The sequence below is a fragment of the Zalophus californianus genome, chromosome 2 (assembly GCF_009762305.2).
Source record: "Zalophus californianus isolate mZalCal1 chromosome 2, mZalCal1.pri.v2, whole genome shotgun sequence".
Lineage (NCBI taxonomy): Eukaryota > Metazoa > Chordata > Mammalia > Carnivora > Otariidae > Zalophus > Zalophus californianus.
Window position 1 is genome coordinate 44,252,077 of NC_045596.1, and position 18,382 is coordinate 44,270,458.

The 18,382-nt window shown below is 37.8% G+C and overlaps 1 protein-coding gene and 1 pseudogene across 2 annotated transcripts in view; one reads left to right on the forward strand and one right to left on the reverse strand.

The window, feature by feature from the left end:
• The window catches only part of CEP135 (centrosomal protein 135), a 76,657-nt gene that overhangs the window by 43,059 nt on the left and 15,216 nt on the right, over positions 1-18,382 (forward strand). For both annotated transcript variants that reach the window (XM_027600429.2, XM_027600430.1), the window contains exons 15-21: positions 1,426-1,577; positions 12,888-13,003; positions 13,077-13,231; positions 13,838-13,893; positions 14,645-14,813; positions 15,693-15,803; positions 16,110-16,295. In XM_027600429.2, coding sequence (XP_027456230.1) covers positions 1,426-1,577; positions 12,888-13,003; positions 13,077-13,231; positions 13,838-13,893; positions 14,645-14,813; positions 15,693-15,803; positions 16,110-16,295 — 945 coding nt within the window. The remainder of the gene's footprint in view (positions 1-1,425; positions 1,578-12,887; positions 13,004-13,076; positions 13,232-13,837; positions 13,894-14,644; positions 14,814-15,692; positions 15,804-16,109; positions 16,296-18,382) is intronic.
• LOC113925819 lies at positions 2,033-2,970 on the reverse strand (annotated as a pseudogene).

Sequence of the window (18,382 nt, forward strand, 5' to 3'; positions counted from 1 at the left end):
ACTGGGATGCTGCTAAACATCCTACAGTGCACAATGCACAGGTCAGCCTCCCAGAGCAAAGGATTATCTGGTCCCAAATATCAGTAGTTCCTAGGTTCAGAAGTTTTGCTTTAGATTGTATCTTTCCATTCTGCATCCTTATTCTATCTACTCTTTGTCTTCCACAAGTTATTGACATCACTTATCCACTGTTGTTTTCTATGTCCTTATGAGTGTGTAACTTTCTATTCCTTTACTGTCATTTCAAGTGGGAGGGAAGATCAAATGTGTATAGTCAGTCTACAGTTTTAACTGGAAGACTTCTATTTAACACAAATATTTCTTTTTTTTTTTTAAGATTTATTTATTTATTTGACAGAGAGAGACACAGCGAGAGAGGGAACACAAGCAGAGGGGAGTGGGAGAGGGAGAAGCAGGCTTCCCGCCAAGCAGGGAGCCCGATGTGGGGCTCGATCCCAGGACTCTGGGATCATGACCTGAGCCGAAGGCAGACACTTAACGACTGAGCCACCCAGGCGCCCCACAAATATTTCTTGATTTTGAGTTGTACATACATATCATTATTCCATTTAGAATTTATTTTTGTATATAAAATAAAATAGAGATCTTTTTTTTCTTCAGTGAGTGGCTGTCCCAACTCTGTTTTTAAAGAGTTTTTTCTTTTCCTACATCCCTTAAAATTCTACCTTTTCTAAATTTACATCTGTGTACTTGTATTTGCTCATTCATTTGAAATCCACACTGTTTAATAGTAGCTTGTAAATTATTCTGATATTTCATAAATCCCCCACAATTTTTCCTGTTTTCTTAACTTTTTTTCCTAAATGAATTTTAGAATGAATTCTGAGCCACCTTCCTTATTTAAAAAAGGTTCTGTTAGGATTCTTACTGAAATTTCATTGAACTTACGATTATTTCAGGAACTTTTAATGCATTTCCAGTATTGTGTTTCCATTCAGAAACGTGTTATGTCTTTACATTAAATCAGGTTGTGTTTTATGTCTTTCAGGAAAATTTTTGTTTCTTCATCTAAATCTTACCCATTTTTTGTTTGGGTTACAGTATTTTCTGCTCTGATTTTTCTTTAATTTAGTCCTATGTACTTACTGTTTTTTAGAAATTCCTCACAATGTTTGCTCTGTTGACTAATTGTTTCCCTTCCTTTTTTCACTGCTGTTATGGATATATTCTTTTCTTCCTTTCTTGTTTTTTTTTATTTTGTATCCTTTTTTTTTCATTTCCCTGATACTGGTAAGGAGGAATAAATGTGTATGCCCATTCTGACATCTAGAACCTACACTGTACACATGACTTTTAAAGTATTGTTAAATATAATTTATTTCCTTAGTTTTTCTCTAGAAATATTAGAGTGCTGAAGGAAGACAAAACTGAGACATCTATTAATTTTTTTAATTTAAATTGTAGCTTGAAGGTGAAAAATGTGATTTAAAGTCTAAAGTGTTAATAATGAAAGAAACAGTAGAGTCATTAGAGAGCAAAGCAAAACTCCAAGCTCAAAAACTTAGCCATGTGGCTGGTGACTCATCTCATCGGAAGACAGAGATGAACTCGCTTAGGTAAGTTTATTGAAACTTTTGTTATTTCACTTCTGGGAACAAATTAGTTGCTATGTGAGGTTCTTAGTGATGGCATTTTGGATTAGGCCTTTAAACAGTGAAAGTTGGCCTTGCAGCAGAATCACCTGTGGAGATTTTGAAAAGTATGAATTTAAGGGCAAGTCTCTGGAGGTTCTTATTCACTGAGCAAACCTGGGTAGGTGTTGAGTATCTCTATTTTTAAAGACTCTCATAGACTGATATGATTGCAGACAAGTTTTTGTACCTACTTCCTTCAGAAATTCCCCTTAGGTACTTCGGATTATTTATACTCCCTACTGTAGGATTGCTGAAAATTACAGAATTCTTTGCTTGTCATTGTCCTTTCTCATTCTCTCTTTTTTTTTTTTAAGAGAAGTAAGCCTTTATTTCCTTGTCTCACAAATAAACTTGGCTGAATTGGTTGCTTTTTGGTGTTAGTCAAAGAGAGCAAATCCCATATCCTCGTCCAAGTCCTCCGACTCCTCCTTTGCTTCAGCCTTGGCTGGGGCCGCAGCAGCAGCAGGTGCAGAAGTGGGGGCAGCAGCCACAAACGCAGATGGATCAGCCGAGAAGGCCTTGACCTTTCCAGCAAGTGGGAAGGTGTAATCAGTCTCTGCAGACAAAGCCAGGACCAGCTTGTATCCATTGATGATAGAATGGGGCACTGATGCAACAGTTGGGTAACCTATCTGCAAACATACGCTGACAACACTGCGGACACCCTCCAGGAAGCAAGAATGCAGAGTCTCCTCTGTGATGTCAAGCACTTCAGAGTTGTAGATGCTGCCATTGTCACACACCTGCTGGATGACCAGCCCAAAGGGGAAGGGGGAGATGTTCAGCATGTTCAGCAGTGTGGCTTCGCTGGCTCCCACTTTGTCTCCGGTCTTAATCAGCTACACATCACTCAAGATTTCAGTGGTGCCTCTGTAGATTTTAGTGGTGATGCCTAAAGCCTGAAAGAAGGAAGTCTTCTCGGGCCCCAGACCAGTGTTCTGGGCTGGCACAGTGACTTCACAGGGGCTATGGCACCAGCATGGGCGGCAGCTGGCACCTTATTGGCCAGCAACGTGTCCCTGATCTCAGTGAGGTCCTCCTTGGTGAACACAAAGCCCACATTCCCCCGGATATGAGGCAGCAGTTTCTCCAGAGCTGGGTTGTTCTCCAGATGCCCTCGGATGGCCTTGCACATCATGGTGTTCTTGCCCATGAGCACAACAGCCTTCCTGCGGAGGGACATGCGGATCTGCTGTATCTGCTTTGAACCCACATTGTCTGCTCCCACAGTGAAGCATTTCAGATAATCATCCAAAAGTTGGATGATCTTAAGGAAGTAGTTGGACTTCCAGGTCGCCCTGTCTTCCCTGGGCATCCGGCGGTGCGTCAGGGATTGCCGCGATGTCACTCTCACAAGGACGCCTGGAGAGAAGGCGGCGGTCCTTTCTCTTTTAAAAAATGTAAAATCAGAATATGCATATACAGAGTCTAAAAAGGTGATGTGTCTGAAAGGTAAAAAGGTCAGTATGGAAAAATACGCTGTATCTACAGGTTAGAGTCAGGTTATGAAGAATATGGTATGATAACCAAGAGTGTCTGGATTTTACCTTATAAATATGGAGAACAAATTTTTAACCAAAGAGGTAATGTTATTAACATGCCTTTTAGGATGAACTCTGGCAGAAATTGGGAAGATGGATTTGGAGTCTTAAGAGACTGATGGCAAACGATGGAGACCATGTGTCTGGACTATAAACAGTGACAGTGAACTTGAACAGAGGCTAGATTTAGGAAACATTTCTTCATAAAATCGAAAGGATGATTGGATGATTTATATGAGAATGAAAGAAAGATACAGAATGCAGAAAGTGTTTGCCTTAGGAGACTGGGTTGTTGGTTAGCCATTAGTAAATTTAAAATACAGAACATTGAAAGAAACAAAAATTCAACAGTTTTTTTTCTGGACTGGGTAGCTGCAATAAGTAAAAAGACTTATGATCAGAAGATCACTGAAGAATTAGAAGAGATATTCCTCTCTAAATTACATTTGCAGTAAAGATCAGGAAAAGATTTTCAGATGCCAACATGACATTGCATATGTGAATGTAAATCAGTCATGAAATCATAACAACTTGAGATCAGAAAGGATTGTAGTAATGATGATTAGAAAGAAAATTGGAAAAAAAAAATAGAGAGATTAATAGGGACACCTGGGTGGCTCAGTCAGCTAAGCATCTGCCTTCAGCTCAGGTCATGATCCATGGCTCCCAGGACTGAGTCCTGCGTGGGCTCCCTCTTGAAACAGAGAGGCCGCTTCTCCCTCTCCCTCTGCCCCCTCCCTTGTCCGTGCCCTCTTGTGCTTGCATGTGCACAAGCGCTTTCTCTCTCTCTCAAATAGATAGAATCTTTAAAAAAAAAAAAAAAAAAAGAAGATTGATAAATTAGAACTGAAAGTGTAAGTGAACAGTAGAATGGATATTTCTGAAAACCGAGTTAGTGAAATAGAAAAACAAGCTCAAGAAATTCATCTAGAATTCAGAACCAGGAAGAATAAAAAGAAATCATGAGAGAAAAGACACAGATCTAATATACAAATACTGAGAATTGCAAAATATATAGTAAAATAAATAGTAGGATTGAAAATCCAAGGAATAATTAGGAAAAGAAAGGCCTGAATTTGTTCATAAGGGGGTCTGTGATTATCAAACAAATTTAATGAAATAAGATCAAGAGCTCATTGTGTCTGATTAATTAAGGAATACTATTTTAGGGACTCATATAGGGTATCTCTAATTTTTGCTCTTTTGCTGCTCTGACTCCAAGTCTTGATAAGTTAGACATTAGGAGGAACTAAGGTGAAAGCTTCATTTTTACTTTTTTCTTTTTTCTTTTTGTGAGAGCTAGATACATCCTCTGGAAAGCTAGCTGAATGGACCAGCCTCTCTTCTTCTGGTTCATGCCTATCCTCAGCTCCAAAGTATAGATACTATGATATGTTTCTGTCACCCAGAATTACTAGTCTACCTGTTTCCCTGTTGTGTTGAGCTGACTGGGTCTGCATTTAATCCATTTTGCTTTCTCCTTCAGACTGTAGCCGCAACTCTCCTTTCCTCACAGAAGGCCCTTCTCAGTCTTATAAGGCAGAGCTTTCAGTGCCCTTTCTTGGATCCCCTAGCCTACAGCTCCTTTCACATTTTCTGTTATAATGTCCTTTCCTCTTGTGAGCTCAATGTGCTACTTCCCTCATAGACAGTGTGTTATAGGAAGGGACTGTGAAGACTTTACTGTCTACCTTGTACCACCTGGGGAAATTGCATGGTTCCATAACTTTATTTTGCTCTGACAGAAAAAACTGACTTGTCTCTGAGGAATGTTTGTCAGTCACATTCTCCGTATCATTCTCCTAGTAGAACCATGAGCTCTAGCTTCAGGTCCAATCCAAATTGTAAACCAAATACAAACCATGATGGCAAGCACTTTGTGGAAGCAAAGCCACATTACCCAAACCTCATGCCACTTCCGATATCGTTAGTAGAGATTTTTCTGCTCCTTTAATCGCATAAAGTTATCTTACCTTGACATGGAGACATTTAAGAAGCTGATACTCAGGGGCGTTTGGGTGGTTCAGTTGGTAAAGCATCTGCCTTCGGCTCAGGTCATGATCTCGGGTCCTGGGATCAAGTCCCATGTGGGGCTCTTCCCTACTCAGTGGAGAGCCTACTTCTCCCTCTCCCCCTGCCCCTCCGCCTGCTTGTGTGCTTTCTCTCTCTGTGTCAAATAAATAAATAAAATCTTTAAGGAAAAAAAAGAAGAAGCTGATACCCAGATAGATGAAGCATATGTTCCTTTTCATCCACCTGGTGACCCATTTTCTTTTCCCTGTCCTGGGTCAGGCATCTTTAAACAAATTTCAGTGCCACCAAACAGTCTTTTCTGTATCAAGCACAGTCTCTAATTGTTCAAATACAGCATCTGAAGATGTAATACAAAATCCCACTTTAAGACTGCCATTAATGTTAAACAAATGATTCTTGTCTTCTCTGAATTTTAGCATTTAATGAGACCTGGCATTTAATGCCCCAATTCAAAACTCCATAGTGCTATAGAGCAACTTTGTTCTACCCAGGGAAGATGGTCTTAGCCCCTCAGAGCATGTTAGCCATCCTCGGGAGCTAGGGTCAGTAAACTTTCTGTAAAGGAACAGAGAGTCAATGTTTCAGATTATACACACCGCCCAGTCCCTGCCTCATCTACTCAATCCTGCCTTTGTAGCACAAAAGCAACCATAGGCAATATATAAATGGAGTAGTGTGGCTGTGGTCAGTACAACTTTATGGGCGCTGAAATTTGAACTTCATATAATTTTCATATGTCACAAAATATCAGTCTTCTGTTGAAATTTTTTTCAATCATGTAAACATGTAAAAATCATTCTTACCTCTTGGGCCTTACAGAAACAGGTAGCAGGCTGTAGTTTTGCCAACCCCTGCTTGGGGATAGTTTCCAGCCAAATTAGTCAACTGACTTTTCTCAATCAACCCCATAGTAAAAAGCCTTAATTTTTACAGCTGCTAGCAATGAGGCTCTAAACGCTTAGATTCTTATAGCTGAAAATACCCTCGGACTGTTTTCAGTTTACCTTAGTCTTTAGTTATTTTTGTACCTTTTTCAAAACTAGAAGGTTATATACTTACCCAGGATCAAATAAATGCATTAGCAGATTTTCCTGGAAAGGGCCCAGAAAACTCTGGTTGAAGTTAATATTATGGCAGTGGGTATCAGTTGTTACAGGAGAATTTAGGTATATTCAGACAACCAGATATAACTGGTCTCCCTTGAGAAGTTTTTATTTGTTAAAGGAACTGAGAACCATTTTAGATATGGGAAGGAAGGTTCACAGACTCCTTTGAATGCCTACGAAGTGTCTTCTGGGCATGCTAACATTTTTTCTACAAAGACAGGAAGAGGAGCCAGAGCCCCAGGTGAGGACAGTGAGCTCATGGAGATGGATTTGGAAGGGCCAAGGGAAATTAGGGTCACCGTATTCAAGTCATCCTTTTGTAAAAAGGCAAAGAAAAGCCAGTGCTGATCCCTTTTTCCCCTCTCTGGCTCACCAAGAGATGATATTTAATAGTAGCCAGCCTATCTCAATTAGTGGAGGGCCATAAACATAGACTCTCGGGAGACATCTGAAATAAAACAAAGGAGAGATCCCAGTCAGTATGGCAGAGTAGGAGGATCTTGAGCTCACCTCCTCATACAGACACACCAGACAAGAAAAAGATTAATAAAAGGCATCCAGATTGGTGGGGAAGAAGTACTCAGTTTGCAGATGAAATAATGCTATACATAGAAAACCCTAAAACCACAAAACTATTAAAACTAATAAATGACTTCAGGGACGCCCTGAGTAGTTCAGTCGGTTAAGTGTCTGCCTTTGGCTCAGGTCATGATCCCAGGTCCTGGGATTGAGCCCCACATTGGGCTCCCTGCTCAGCGGGCAGCCTGCTTCTCCCTCTTCCTGCTTCTCCCCCTGCTTGTGCTTGCTCTCTCTCTCTCTCTGACAAATAAACTCTTAAAAAAAAAAAAAAAACTAATGAATTCAGTAATGTTGCAGGATACAAAATTAATGTATAGAAATCTGTTGGGTTACTGTACACTAATACCAAACAAGCAGAAGGGATATCAAGAAAACAATTCCTTTTATAGTTGCATCAAGAAGGATAAAATACGTAGGAATAAATTTAACCAAGGAGGTAAAAGACCTATACTCTGAAAATTATAAGACTTTGATGAAGGAAATTGAAGATGACAGAATAAAGGGAAAGATACACTATGTTCATGGATTTGAAGAATATTGTTAAAATGTTCATACTACCCAAATCAATGTACAGATTCAGTGCATCCTAATCAAAATACCACAAGCATTTTCTTACAGAACTAGAACGAATAATCTTAGAATTTGTACAGAACCGCAAAGCCCCCAAGTAGTCAAAGCAGTTTTGAGAAAGAACAAAGCTGATGGTATCATGCTCCCAGATTTCAAACTATACTACAAAGCTATAGTAATCAAAACAGTATGGTACTGGCACAAAAACATAGATCAATGGAACAGAATAGAAAGCCTGGAAATAAATCCACACTTCTATGGTCCGTTAATCTATGGCAAAGGAGGCCAGAATATACAATGGAGAAAAGATAGTGTCTTCAATTAATGGTGTTGGGGAAACTGAACTGCTTTCCTATACCACATACAAAAAATAAACTCAAAATGGATTAAAGACCTAAATGTAAGACCTGAAACCATAAAATTCTTAAAAGAAACAGGAAACTCTTGGATATTGGTGTTAGCAGTATTTTTTTGGATCTGTGTGAGACAAGGGCAATAAAAGCAAAAATAAACACTTGCAACTATGTCAGACAAAAGCTTTTGCACAGTAAAGGAAACCATCAACAAAATGAAAAGGCAGCCTACTGAATGGGAAAAATATTTGCAAATCATGTATCTCATAAGGGGTTAATATCCAAAATAATATCAAGAACTCTTACAACTGAACACCAAAAAAAAATCAATTAAAAAATGGGCAGAGGACATGAATAGACATTTTTCCAAAGAAGATACACAAGAAATACATAAAAAGATGCTCCATGTCACTAATCTTCGGGGAAACGCAAATCAAAACCACAGTGAGATATCACCTCAGGCTAGTCAAGATAGCTAGAATCAAAGACAAGAAATTAAGTGTTGGTGAGGATGCGAAGAAAAAACGAATTCTCATGCACTGTTGGTGGGTATGTAAATTGATGCAGCCACTGTGGAAAACAGTATGGTGGGTCCTCAAAAAATTAAAAACGAAATACCATATGATCCATTGATTCCCAAAGAAAACTAAAGCACTAATTCAAAAAGATATATGCATTCTTATGTTTATTGCAGCATTATTTACAGTAGCCAAGATAGGGAAGCAACCCAAGTATCCATTGATAGATAAGTGGATAAAGAAAATATGGTTAAAAAAAAGATACGGCATATACATATACAGTGGAATATTACCATAAAAAAGAATGAGATTTTGTCATTTTGTGACAACATGGATGGACCTAGAGGCTATTATTCTAAGTGACAAAGGGCAGACAGAGAAGTCACAGGAATGTAAAGTACAGCAGAGGGAATATAATCAGCAATATTATAATAACTTTGGTAACAGGTGGTAACCAGACCTATTGTGGTGGTCATTTTGTAGTGTATAAACTGGCAAATCACTATGTTGTATACTTGAAGCTAATATAATATTGTATATCAAAAAGAAAAAAAGCAGGGTACCTGAGTGGTTCAGTTGGTTTAGCGTCTCTGCCTTTGGCTCAGGTCATTATCCCAGGGGCCTGGGATCAAGCCCCTTGTTGGGCTCCTTGCTCAGCAGGAGGTCTGATTCTCCCTCTCCCTCTCCCTGACCCTCCCTCTGCTTGTGTGCTTTCTCCTTCTCTCTCTGTCAAATAAATAAATAAAATCTTTAAAAAAAAAAAGTATACAAAACAGTGCGGTAACTGGCATAAGGATTGCCATAAAGGTGGCCCAATTGAATAAAACTGAAAGTCCAGAAATAAACCCATGTATCTATGGCCAACTGATTTCGACAAGGGTGCCAAGAGCATTCAATAGAGAAAGAATGGTTTCATCTAAATGGTGCTAGAATAGCTGGATATCCACATGCAAAAGAATGAAACTGGACCCCTACCTCACACTAATTATAAAAATTAACTCGGAATGGATCAGTGACCTAAATAGAAGAGCTAAAGCCATACAACTCTTAGAAGAAAACATAGGAATAAATCTTTATGACTTTGGGTTTGGCAATGGATTCTTAGATGGGACACTAATAAGAATGAGCAACAAAAGAAAAAGGTAAATTAGACTTCCAACAAAATAAAAAATTTTGTGCATCAAAGGACCTTATCAAGAAAGTGACAACTTGCAGAATGGGAGAAAATATTTTCAAATTGTATCTCTAATAAGGGGCTAGTGTCCAGAATGTATAAAGAACTCTTATAACTGAGCAAAAAGATGCAACCAGTCTTTTTTAAATAGGCAAAGGACTTGGGGCGCTTGGGTGGCTCAGTCTTTAAGCGTCTGTATTCGGCTCAGGTCATGATCCCAGGGTCCTGGGATCGAGCCCCACATCGGGCTCTCCACTTGGCAGGGAGCCTGCTTCTCACTCTCCCTCTGCCTGCCGCTCCCCCTGCCTGTGCTCTCTCTCTGTCAAATAAATAAATAAAAAACCTTTTAAAAAATAAATGGGCAAAGGACTCAAACAGGCACTTCTCCAAAGAAGATATGTAAATGACCATCAAGCATATGAAAAGATGCTCATTAGGAAAATGCAAACCAAAACCACAATGAGGTACCACTTCACATCCCATAGCATGGCTATAAATGAGAAAGATAGAAAATACAAATGTTGGCAAGGATGTAGAGAAACTAAAACTCTCATATTGCTGGTGGGAATATAAAATGGCTCAGCCCCTGTGGAAAACAATTTATCAGGTCTTTTAAAAGCTAGACACAGAATTACCATCTGACCCAGCAATTTTAGGTATATACCTAAAAGAATTAAAAACAGACCAGTGTATGTACACAAATGTTCTTAGCAGCACTATTCACAATAGCCAAAAGAAAGAAACAGCCCAAATGTCCATCAACAGATGGATAAACAAATTGTGGTATATACATACACTGGATCGACCATAAAAAGAAAGGATATTCTGACACTTGCTACAACATAGATTAACCTTGAACACACTGTACTAAGTGCAATAAGCCAAATACAAAAGAACAAATATCGTATGATTTTACTTATATGAGGTACCTAGTGTAGTCAAATTCGTGGAGACAGGAAGTAGATTAGAGGTTACCAGGGAATGGGAAGAGGAGAAGGAGGAGTTATTGTTCAGTGGGTACAGAGTTTATATTGGTGATAATGAAAAAGTTTTGGGTAGATAGTGGTGATAGGTGTACAGGATTGTGAATGTATTTAATGCCACTGATTTACATTTACAGATGGTTAAATTGGTAAGTATTCCAGAAATTAAAAAAAAAAACCCAAACCAGGGATATCATTACTGTTTCTCTTTCCTCTAATACGCCATTAAAATTCCAAACCTACCCCTGTAAGATGGAGCTTGAGCTCCATTTTAGAACTTGAACCCTTGTTATGAATAAGGTCTCTTTAAGATGCTGTCTTTAAAATATATTTCATCATGAAGGGAAGTAATTGCTTTTGCCCCCTAAAATGAAATCATGTATACCTCTATATAATGTAGTATAACTAAGGAATTTGAGGCTCAGAGAGATGGTCCTATCCAGCCATATGGCTGGTTAAGTAGAGAGCTAGAACTTTGGTTTTAAGTTGTTTTACTGTGAAGTCATCACTCCCTGTGTTATGTTAATGACACTTTCAAAGCTAAGAAATTGGTTCATTTCTCCTAACAAATTTTCTCAAATTTTCCTTTCCAAATACCATGATGAACAAATAATATGATAGTCACTCAACTATTTGTCCTTAAGAAATTTATACCTTGGTTCTTTCATTAAGCAGACCTTTTTCTTAGCAGCAGTATTTCTGTCAGAAAAGTTACATCCAGGCTCAGTTATAGAATCTCTATTGGCCCCTTCCTGGCTACACTAGAGTGTGAAAAGGTAAAGCTCTTTTTAGGACTTACCAAGGGCCTACTTTTTGTGTGTAATGAAGATGTTATTCTGTCTTCCTTTATCAATCCTACTTTCATTAGGAATTAACCTTCCTTATGAACCTTAAATGTGAAGACATCTTTATCTTACTACTTAGTACTTCAAACACTGCCAACCACTTGGTGTCCTTCACAGGGACTCCGTGGGCCATTCCATTTTGAACATTTTCCCTTCCAGATAGAGGATATTGGTCTCCCTGAATTCTTCACAGAAGGCAATGTCATGTAGTAGAATAACACTGATATCAGGTTAGCCTACCTGAATTTACATCTTTGCTCTAATAGCTTTGTCACCTTGGACAAGTTATTAGTTTGTTTCTATAAAATTCGGATGATATTTCTAATTATGGAATTGTTCTAGGAATGAAAGAGCTAATGTATATAAAGTATCAATACAGTGAATATTAGCTTTCTTCTTTCTCTGTTCCCTGTGGTTATATTCCTCAGTGCAGTAGCTGTAGCTTTCAGGAACAGCTTAAATACAGTGCAGTCACCTGGACCTCAAAGGTAATTTTTTTGAAATAAAATTGCTTGAACATAAGAGTCCTTCTGACTTGGTTCTGTTTGATTGTGCAACCCTAAAGAAGCCAGTCTCAGTTCATCTTTCCTCCCTACCTCTGGGCCATTATTCACTTGCAGTCAGAGCAATCAGGGTCATGTCTTCTGTCTCTCAGAATACTTCGTATTGCCAATAAAACTTCCTCATTTCTATCCGTATGTCCCATCTTACTTGTGGCTTCAGAAATTGAAAACCCCTCCCCCTTAAGCAGTTCTAAACTGAGCCACCCTTGGTGGCTGTCTTATCCTCAGAAGAACTCTAAAAAGGAACATTTGGGAGTTCCCAATAAATAGCCTGAGGTGAGAACCACTTCTTTCCAGCTGAGCAGGGTTGAGAACTCTAGGGCTAAAAGCATCCCAGAACTAGGTAACAGGAGAGCAAATTCTTGTTACTTCTGAAAAATAATCTCACTGATGAGTAAGTCATTCCTCTGAAATTGTCTTTATTTCTTCTTTCTTTTGTTCCCTGAAACAAGTCTTTACTCTTAAATATTCATTGCACTACAATAAATGTCCACTTTCCCTGTTTACTATGACCTCCAGTTGACTACCCACCAAAAAGGTCAAAATAGAAAGCAAAATTAAAAGCTCACTGCTCAGGATTTATGGATAATCCTTGGAAGTGCCAGGCAATACTGTAAAAATGACTACGCTTTTGCCTCCACTATTAAAAATAGATTTTATAAGGGAAAATGTTGATATTAGGAAACTGAGGAGGGCTTTAAAACTACCAAGAAACCTCTAGAAAAGAGTATACAATTAATTTGATTTTCATACTATATTATTTTTAGGAAGTGGAACCATTTTGAAGAAGAATGGTGGACAGTAGGAAATAATATATAGTATCATTGATTATACTGGAAGAGCTTTAAAATAAGAAATAAAAGAAACTTTAAAAATAAGAAAATACTTTTTTCAGATCTCTCATTTTTAAAAAATTATTTCTGCTGGAGATAAAGAATGCCATTTGTTTTTGTCCATATACTTTAGGATAGTAAATGAGCAGCTACAGAGGTCACTTGATGATTGTCAGCACCGGCTGTCCAAGAAAAGAGGTGAACTTGAATCAGCCCAAGCCCAAATTAACATACTGGAGGAAAAAATAGGTAAGTGTTTTTAAATTTTGCTTTTGCTAAACCTATTTTACTTTGTCTAATGAACATTTCTCTTTATTCATAGGTAAACTACACCTTCAGATGACTTCGCAGAATGAAGAGGCTCATGTAATGAAAAAGACCATTGGTGTTATTGACAAAGAAAAAGACTTTCTTCAGGAGACTGTAGATGAGAAGACAGAAAAGATTGCAAACTTGCAAGAAAACCTGGCTAATAAAGTATGTCACTGTTAAATATCTTTATCCGGCATCTCAACAGAAACAATTTAATTCTCTCTCTCAAATATGCAGTTCTTACTCCATATGCAAGTTCCTAAGACCCAGAGCCATATCTTCTAACATGCTTAAGTTTCATTTCATGCCAATAATTCAGATCCGCAAAAATTCTATTTATAGGGGTGCCTGGGTGGCTCAGTCAGTTAAGCATCAGACCCTTGATTTTGGCTCAGGTCATGATCTCAGGGTTGTGAGATTGAGCCCTGTGTTGGGCTCCACACTGGGTGTGGACTGTGCTTGATAGTCTCTTTCTCCCTCTGCCCCTGATCCCCAGCTCTCATAGGTGCATGCACTTTCTCTCTGAAAAAAAAATTCTATTTATAGAATGTAATTTTATCAGATGTGATTATAGCAGACTCAAGGAAACAATTCACATTCTTAGAGTGGGTAGAAACATGCCAATACATGAAGTACAGTTGGGACATAGAAATGTTTACTTTGAAACTTTCTTTTACAGCGTAATTTATATAAATGTGATAAATTATAAATTCAAGTAAAGACATTTTTATATGACTGTTTTAGAATCGTATATTTTCACAATTTCTGTAGGAAAAAGTTATTGCTCAGATGAAGAAGACAGTCTCAGAGTATGAATCTTCTATGAAGTAAGTAATCAATGAAATGGCATCCAGCTTTTTAAAGAAATTTTCAGTAAGTGCAGTTTACGTCTTTAAGTAGCAATTTGACAATAGGAGAATTTCCTTGTCCAGTTTTGCCTGTGACAGCATCTGAATCTGTTACATGAACATGCCGTCCTCTTGAACTTGCTCCCCTCCTCCATCATCAACATCTCAACAGTTATGTCTGATTCATGATTCTTTTACATACCTATTTGCTTTTTATTTCTACTATAATTACTCTGTTCAGACCCTAATCATTAAAACTTAGATTACTTTAGTAGCCAGTCTGGAATTTGTTCTACATCAAAACCTATCTTGAACAGTTACAAAATTTTACATTTTATGTCTCGTCTCTACTTAAGACAAAAGTCACTAATTATTATTTTATATACCTTACACATTTCATACTAGTGGGGACTTAAATAACATTTGCCAATTCAATCTATTATGTTTTGCTCCTAACATTTGAAAGCCCTCTATTTAAAAAGAAAAAAAAAAAAAAGAAAGTCCTCTACTTTTACTTGACTGACTTTTGGAATTATAAATTTATTTTATGACTGTTTCTAAATAATGTTTGGTAGAGATCTAAAATATCTGCTTTACCTAATCAGTATCTTAAGGTAGTGTAGTTTCTTGTATTCTTAGTATACCTAATGCAGAGTACAACAGTTTTTTAAATGATTTACAGTATTCCAAAAAGCTTTCTTTATTATTTCCACATCCCTCGTGTTAACAGCCAGCTAAAGGAAACGTTGACTAATCGGGACCGAGAAATAAGCAGCCTCCGGCGCCAGCTTGATGCAGCTCACAAAGAACTTGATGAGGTAGGAAAATCTAAAGAAATGTCTTTTAAGGAAAACAGAAGATTACAAGATGATCTGGCTACAATGGCAAGAGAAAACCAGGTATGAGCTCAATGCATAAACTTTGATTGTTTTATAGCATATTCATTCTTTGCTAAATTTTAAAGCTCTAAATATGTTTTTTAAACATATTAATGATCTAAATATCAACAACATAATTCTTTGAGGAGAATGGAATTTATAAGAGTATTTAAAAAATGTGGTTTAGAACGCTGCTGTCTATCACAGGGTGTCTAACTGATGCAACTGTGGTCTCCTTACCATTTTGGTCTTTGTTACAGGGAGTCCTAAAGCTGAGAGCCTGGTTTTCTCTGTGGCACCCTGTGGTACCACTTTGATACCATTGGCACCCTCAGCATCACTCCAGGGACAAAGTGCTGTGTTTTAAAGACCCAGGATAGATTTTAATTTTTCATACTTCCTGCCAGCAGCTTAGAGATATACCTATAAGTAAATTAATGACTATTTTAGAATGGCAGATGCTGAAAAGTATTAGTTTTGCTTGTGCTGGTTTATTAAAGGATTACACCAAGAAGATGAATGATTTTCCTGTTTTAAATATTTTAAATTTTTTAAAAATTACTTTTAGTGTTCAGTATACAGCATACTGCTGATACATGAATTTTAAAAAACGTCAACCCATGAGCATAGCTAGCCCCATAATACAAATGCCAGACACATGGTCAAGACTGCTGTGGGCGATGAATGCCAGGTACATGGTCAAGACTGCTGTGTGCGATGGGTGGTAATATTTGGTTAAAAAGTCAAGGTCAGGAAAAACATGTGAAAATAACCCTTAGGAACAGTTTTCCTTTTTCCTACTCTTATTCCAATTCAGAAGGAGCTATTTGAATATAAATATAATTCATTAGGTGCCACATTCATTGTAGAGCTATCTGTCTTCAATTTTCTGGTTTATAGGAAATCTCACTGGAATTGGAAGCAGCAGTGCAAGAAAAAGAAGAAATGAAGAGTAGAGTTCATAATTACATAACTGAGGTGTCGCGATGGGAGAGCTTAATGGCTGCTAAGGTAAAAAAACATTATTTAGGTTGGATTTAAGACTGCTATCTAAAAAATATTTTCATGTGTATTTATTCTGTCTCCTCATTTATATATTTATTTTTTCTGTCTCCTCTCAGATATTAAGATATGAGAGTGGAGATCTTGCCTACTGTATTTTTATATTTCCCCCTAGATCTTACTTAGTATGCTGTCTAATAGTGTATGCTTCCTAATTAAAACAAAAATCCCAGTGTCTATATATGTTTATGATATGAGTATTCCAGTGGGTGACAGTTACTAATTTAGAAACAATTTAATTTTGCTTAAAACCAGGAAAAAGAAAATCAAGATTTGTTAGATAGATTTCAGATGCTTCATAACCGCGCTGAAGACTGGGAGGTCAAAGCCCATCAAGCTGAGGGAGAAAGCAGCTCAGTTCGACTGGAACTTCTTTCTATTGACACAGAGAGGAGACACCTTCGAGAAAGGGTGGAGCTATTAGAAAAAGAAATTCAGGAGGTAATATATTCATTTATCTTGTGATGACATTATTTAGTAAAACAATAGCATTCAAAGATACTTTATTGAAGTGAGATTTAAGCATTGATAACGTCAAGTTCAATGTAATCTTTTATCAATTCTGATAATTTGCTTAGGAGCCCCATTACTTTTTTTTTTAAATTGTAGTAAAATATGCATAACATCAGACTTACCTTTTGAACTGTTTTTAAGAGTACAGTTCTTTGGCAGTTGTAACTTCACATTGTTATACCACTGTCACCACCAGTGCCAGAACGGTTTCATCTTCCTAACTGAAACTCTGTACCCATTAAACACTGACTCCTCATTCCTCCCCATTGCTCACTCCCACCCCGCCTTCCCTCCCCATCTCAGCCCCTGGCAACCAGCATCCTACTTTTTCTCTCTGAATCTGACTATTCTTTGTACCTCATATAAGTGGAACCATACAATATTTGTCTTTCTGTGACTGGCTTATTTCACTTAGGCTTAAGGTTCAGTTAACCTCAAGGTTCATGTATGTTGTAGCATGTGTCCAAATTTCATTTCTTTTTAAGGCTGAATAATATTTCATTGTGTATATATCTCACACTTTCTTTATCCATTCATCTGTCAGTGGACATTTCATTTGTTTTCATCTGTGGCTACCAGGAATAATGCTGCTACGAACATGAATGTACAATATCTATTCAAGTTCTTGCTTTCAGTTATTTAGGATATACCTGGAAGTGGAACTTCTTATGTTTGATTTTTTTTTCAAGAATTGCCATACTTTTTTCCTTTTTTTTTTTTTTAAGATTTTATTTATTTATATGACAGAGAGAGAGAGACAGTGAGATAGGGAACACAAGTAGGGGGAATGGGAGAGGGAGAAGCAGGCTTCCCGCTGAGCATGGAGCCCAGTGCAGGGCTCGATCCCAGCACCCTGGGATCATGACCTAAGCCGAAGGCAGCCGCTTAACTGACTGAGCCACCGAGGCACCCCAGCCATACTTTTTTCCTTAAGGAAAACTATAACAAACGTAAAAATATGAAAGTGGCTTTGGAATTTGGTAATGGATACAGGCCGAAAGAATTTTGAGGTGCTTGATCGAAAAAGCCTAGATTGCTTTGAAAAACTTGTTGGTAGAAAGATGCATATGATAGAGGGGATTCTAGTAAGGGCTCAGAAAAAGAAAGAAGAGCTACTGACAAAACTTCTGTTATTTACAAAATACATAAATTGTCAAGAACAGAATTTTTCCAGAATCTTAATGTTTCTTCTAGTGAGGTCTCAGATGCAATTGAGGAACATGTTATTGGACACTGAAAGAAAGGTGATCCTTGTTATAAAATGGCAGAGAACTCAGCTGAATTAATTATGTTCTACTCTTGGAAGGAAAGTAGAACTTCTTTTTTTTTTTGGATTTTTTTAAATTTTATTTATTTGAGAGAGAGAGCGAGCACATCTGGGGAGGAGCAGATCTGGTGTGTGTATATACATATATATGCAATGTGTGTGTGTGTGTGTGTGTGTGTGTGTGTGTATACACGCTTGCACTCACAATGAAATATTACTCAGCCATAACAAAGAACAAATCTTTTCATTCTTGCCATTTACAACAACATGGATGGATCTAGAGGGTATAATGCTAAGCAAAATGAGAAAGACAAATACCATATGATCTCACGCATATATGGAATTTAAGAAACAAAACAAATGAACAAAGAAAAAAAGAGACAAACAAGAAAACAGACTCTTAACTCTAGAGAACAAGCTGCTGGTCACCAGAGGGGAGGTGGGTGGGGGGAGGGGTGAAACAGGTGAAGGGGACTCAGAGGACACATACCATGGAGAGCACTGAGTAATGTACAGAGTTGTTGGGTCACTATATTGTACACCTGGAGCTAATATAACACTGTATGTTAAGTATACTAGACTTAAAATTCAGGAGGAAAAATGGAACCAGGTCTTGGTGATTTGGAAAATTCTTAGCCTATCCAGACAGTGTGCTCTGGAGACAGGGCCAAGTGTGTGGCTCCACAGCCCCTCTGTGAACAGATTATGTCTGTGACTCACGTGGCCAGTCAGTCATCTCAGGAGAATA